This window comes from Palaemon carinicauda, chromosome 21, assembly GCF_036898095.1.
Source record: "Palaemon carinicauda isolate YSFRI2023 chromosome 21, ASM3689809v2, whole genome shotgun sequence".
Lineage (NCBI taxonomy): Eukaryota > Metazoa > Arthropoda > Malacostraca > Decapoda > Palaemonidae > Palaemon > Palaemon carinicauda.
In genome coordinates this window covers 81,493,844-81,498,232 of record NC_090745.1, presented here as the reverse complement: position 1 = coordinate 81,498,232, position 4,389 = coordinate 81,493,844, and the positions used below count along the sequence as shown (strand labels likewise).

The window sequence follows — 4,389 nt, the reverse complement described above, 5'->3', positions numbered from 1 at the left end:
TCGTTCAACATGGACAAACCACCTCAATGTTCAGACTTGGTACAGTTCAATTTGAAAATTGGTCGCCGCAAGCATAAGGTCGTTGCCATCGTCAACCCGAACATGAGGAAGAACATAAGGACGCCTGGATATATCCATGCAGTTCGCACTCTAGAGGCTAGTGGTCTACGTCTTGCAGACAGGCAGCCAGATGACAATGTGACTGGCATAGAGATCATCCTCGTAGCCGATTGTCTTCCCCGACTCCTCAAGCACACTCACAACATCAAGGGTGTCAACTTGTTCAGTACACCAGGTGGATATGTGGTTTGGGGAGAGCTGCCAGATTGGTTACGGGAAGGGACAGAACCCCTAGAGGTCGATAGTCTGTTGCTCACATTAAACCGCATCAGCGTAACAGACCCTGTGGGAGTAGAGGCCCCCGTCGAGAATCTTTGGAAACTCGATGCTGTGGGCATAAGCAATGAACCCTTCAGCCATCTTGAGGCACAGGCCATTGATCTCTTCAAGTGTACTACACGGTACGCAAACAGGAGATACACGGTGCAACTACCCTTCAAGAGTGATAGCCATCCGGAGATAAATTTTGGTAGGGCTTTTGCCCAGCTGATGTAACTTAAAAAATCTAAGGACCCTCAGTTATTCATTAAATACCAGGCCATTCTTGACGAGTACATAAAGGAGGGCTTTACCAAGCCGGTCGAGCTAGAACCTCATAATGACGGACAAATGCACTACCTACCACATCATCCTGTCCTCAAAAGTTCCACCTCCACACCAATGTGCATAGTATTCAATGCCTCGGCTAAATCGGGACCGAATTCAAGGTCTCTGAATGAATCCTTGTACACCGGCCCAAACTTGGCCTAAAAAATTCAGTCCATGATCCTCCGGTTTAGGGAAAAGCCATTTGGTATGACGGCAGACATCTCGAAGGCTTTCCTGCGGATAGAGATCGCTCAGGAACACTGTGATTACTGTCGGTTTCTTTTCTTTAAGGACTCCAGTATGACCGAAGTTGTTGCGTACCGCTTCAAGGTGGTCCTGTTTGGGGCCACCTCGTGTCCATATTTGCTCAACCAGACAATCCAACACCATCTGGATGCTCAAACAAGTAGTCTTGCCTTACAGCTTAAAACAAGCTTCTACGTTGACAACTTCCAACGTTGCTACAACTCGCCCACGGACATCCTTAGCGAAAGTCAGTCCATAGAAAAAATTATGCTGGAAGCCAACATGCCCCATGCCAAATGGACCACTAATGCCCCCATCTCGTGAGACTTCACCGAAACGGGCCCCCAAGATTACCTCGGTCTCGACTAGAACACCGCTGATGACACATTAGCTGTCAAGCTCCTCTCAGAACTGATGTTAGAGGACTACTCGCACGTCAACACCAAAAGGAAGGTTGTCTCTCTGTTTTCATCCATCTATGACCCTATTGGCCTGATCTCGCTAGTCACTATCCTCGGCAAGCTCTTCATTCAGAAACTCTGGATGATGGATCAGAGTTGGGATTCCCGCATTAGCAAAAATTGATCCGCGAGCTCGGTGCCATTCTTAAAAAATACAAGGGTCTCGAGAACATTAAGGTGCCTCGAAATGCACATCAGGGTCACCAGGGTGCATTACATGTGTTTGCAGATGCCTCCAAGCAAGCCTATGGAGTGGCTTCCTACGTGGTCACAATTGAAGGTAAATGCCAGCTCCTCACAGCCAAAGCACGAGTTACTCCTAAACGTATGCTGGAATTGACTGAGAGTTAGTCCATTCCCAAGCTTGAGTTGACTGCACTCTTGTTTGGATGCCGACAAGCCCAGTATCTGATAGAATTACGTCCAGAAACATAAGTCTCTACACCAGTGTGGTCCGATGACTCCACGGCCCTACAGTGGGTATACAGCCGGCAGAGCACGTCCCCATATGTTCTCAATAGGGTCGAGGAGATAAACCGTATAAGGTTGAACTGTCGGTTGCTTCTCAAGCATGTCCCCATGTTCTGCAATCCCGCCGACCTGGTGTCCCGGGGAGTAGCTGCCAAAGTCGTCCTCAAGTCCAACTTATAGCTTCATGGACCAGCCTGGCTGATCAACGTCTCAGGTTACCCGGACCAAAGCAGGTTCCCAACTGAATGGGAGATAAAAGTCTGTCCCATCAGACTTGCTGCCACAAACTCAAAGATTTGCTCATTTCTCATCTCTTGATGAGGTAGTTAGGAGCTATGCAGCCTTGCTGCATCTGACGAGCGGGTGGGCCGAGCACAAATTCCCCCATTTACTCCACAGGTTCCCACGAAGACCACTTACTGCCATCATTTGTGTGTCACAGGCGTCCAGTTACCCCCAAATATTACGACAATTGCAAGGTAAACCCACCTTGTTGACGTCCGATGAAAGAGCCTTTTTCGGACAACAGAATCCCTATATTGACCATAACGGTGTTCTAAGAGGTCGTTCCCGCCTCAGTGATGCACCCCCGGAGTCCGGCTACATGGACCCCATTCTCCTAGAGTCCCACTGTGCTCTCTGGAGACTTATTATTGAGCACTGTCATGAAGTGCTGCTGCACTGTAACACCTCCACTCCTTTGTTCACTTGCGCAAGGAGTTTTGGGTTCCCCGAATGCGACAACAAGTGAAGAAGATTCTCAAACCGTGCATACATTGCAAAAGAGTAAAAGGCCAGCCGTACCCAGCACCGCCGTTAGCTTCAGTCCACCTCAACCGCCTCAATGTTGAGGTGCCTTTCAGAGTAACTGGACTGGACTACACTGGCAGCTTCAAGGTACACCGTTCACATGTTGACATGGTCTATGTACGGCTGTTTACCTGCGCTGCCACGCGGGCGGTAGCTCTAGAAACTACTACTTCCTTGACAGTTGTGGAACTAGTCCAAGTGATACGAAGGTTCGCTGCCCGATTTGGGATGCCCCAGTGCCTTTGTCCAACAATGCCTCAATCTTTCAAGCTGGTCAGACACTCTTGACAGAGCTCATGCAACACCCTGTTATCGACGGGTTCAAACGGGACCACAACCTCACTTGGAAGTTCATCACTCCTCGAGCCCCATGGCAAGGAGGGTTTTATGAGTGCTTGATTGGGTTTACCAAACTCAACTTGCGCAAAGCCACTTACCGTCGCCACCCTACGTATGATGAGTTTGTGTCCTTGGTCCGAGAAGTCGAATGCGTGGTGAATGATCGGCCTCTAACACATCTGGATGCGGATGACCCCACTGATACGCCTTTGACCCCAAGCCACCTACTCTATGGTCAGACAATCTCATTGGCACCTCAAGTCCACCTAGCTGACTTGACTGATCCTGCTTTTTGAGAGGGGGACATCCTCCGCAATGATTACCAGAAACTGACCAACATGCTGCAAAAATTCCTGAAGAGGTGGAAGTACGATTATGTCAGTTCTCTTCGAGAACGACACCAGAAGTCTAGTTGCCTCCACCCAACCATCCCCAGGGTTGGAGATTTATGCTTGTTGATTCTGGACAAGGTCAATTGAGAGGAGTACCCTTTGACCCGTATACTCGAAGTATACCCAGGTCGAGATGGACACATCAGAACAGTCAAGGTCCGCTCCGCAAATGGAGAGTATGTGCGTCCAGTCAACCAACTCATACCTTTGGAGGATAACGAAAATAGCCAAACACTATCCGAACCAAGTGAGGAGGAACCTTCTAACACCCCTCCTCTCGAATATCTCGACGCGCCTCCTAGAGACCAACTGGCCGAGAGAGATGTTGGGACCACAGCCGATGCTATGTCTCCTGTAGTCATCGCTGTGCCCTGCAACGGCAGGCCTACACGGGCCTCTGTTGAATGTGCACGAGCCCTATTCCAGGAGATCTTGTAGTAGCTTTGCATAGTCTTCATCAACCTTGGTTGCCCACGCACCCATGTGAAGGTCTGCTGAAGTTTTGATTTGTCCTTCCCTCCGCTCTTATCTTGCAGTTTTAGTTACCTTTTTGAACTAAGTCACAGTTAACTCTGTTTTACTTCCGCTTGTAATCATACCACTTTTGTTTGACTCTCGCTTGTAAATCGTACTTTGCACTTATCTCGTACGCGGTTGCGGTTCAACTTAATGCCAATTGCTGACCTAGCATAGAGCAAGGAATCACATTCATTCTTAATTCATTTAGTATACTTATCTCATATATACTAACATCTAACCCACATTGCAAATGTCTACACTAACCTTTCTCTTTTTTTTCCTTACTTTATCCCCAGGGTGTGAAGAATTTTCTTCACTACTCTTCTTCTTCACAGATTATACGTAGACTTTGTTATTGTTCGTGACGTCACGGCAGAGAAAAATGTGAGTGATGATTCTTCCATAAGCGAGTGTCTCAAGATTAATACTTTTGTGTTCATTTT

The 4,389-nt window shown here is 48.1% G+C and overlaps 1 protein-coding gene across 1 annotated transcript; it reads left to right on the top strand.

Moving 5' to 3' along the window:
* The first annotated feature begins 882 nt into the window (after positions 1-882).
* LOC137615012 (uncharacterized) lies at positions 883-1,278 on the top strand. The gene has a single exon (XM_068344645.1). The coding sequence runs from the start codon at positions 883-885 to the stop codon at positions 1,276-1,278; it is 396 nt and encodes a 131-aa protein (XP_068200746.1).
* The last annotated feature ends 3,111 nt before the right edge of the window (positions 1,279-4,389 follow it).

Bases quoted from the DNA above. Each gene is read 5' to 3' on its own strand.
- LOC137615012 (XM_068344645.1), top strand. From the start codon at position 883: ATGATCCTCCGGTTTAGGGAAAAGCCATTTGGTATGACGGCAGACATC.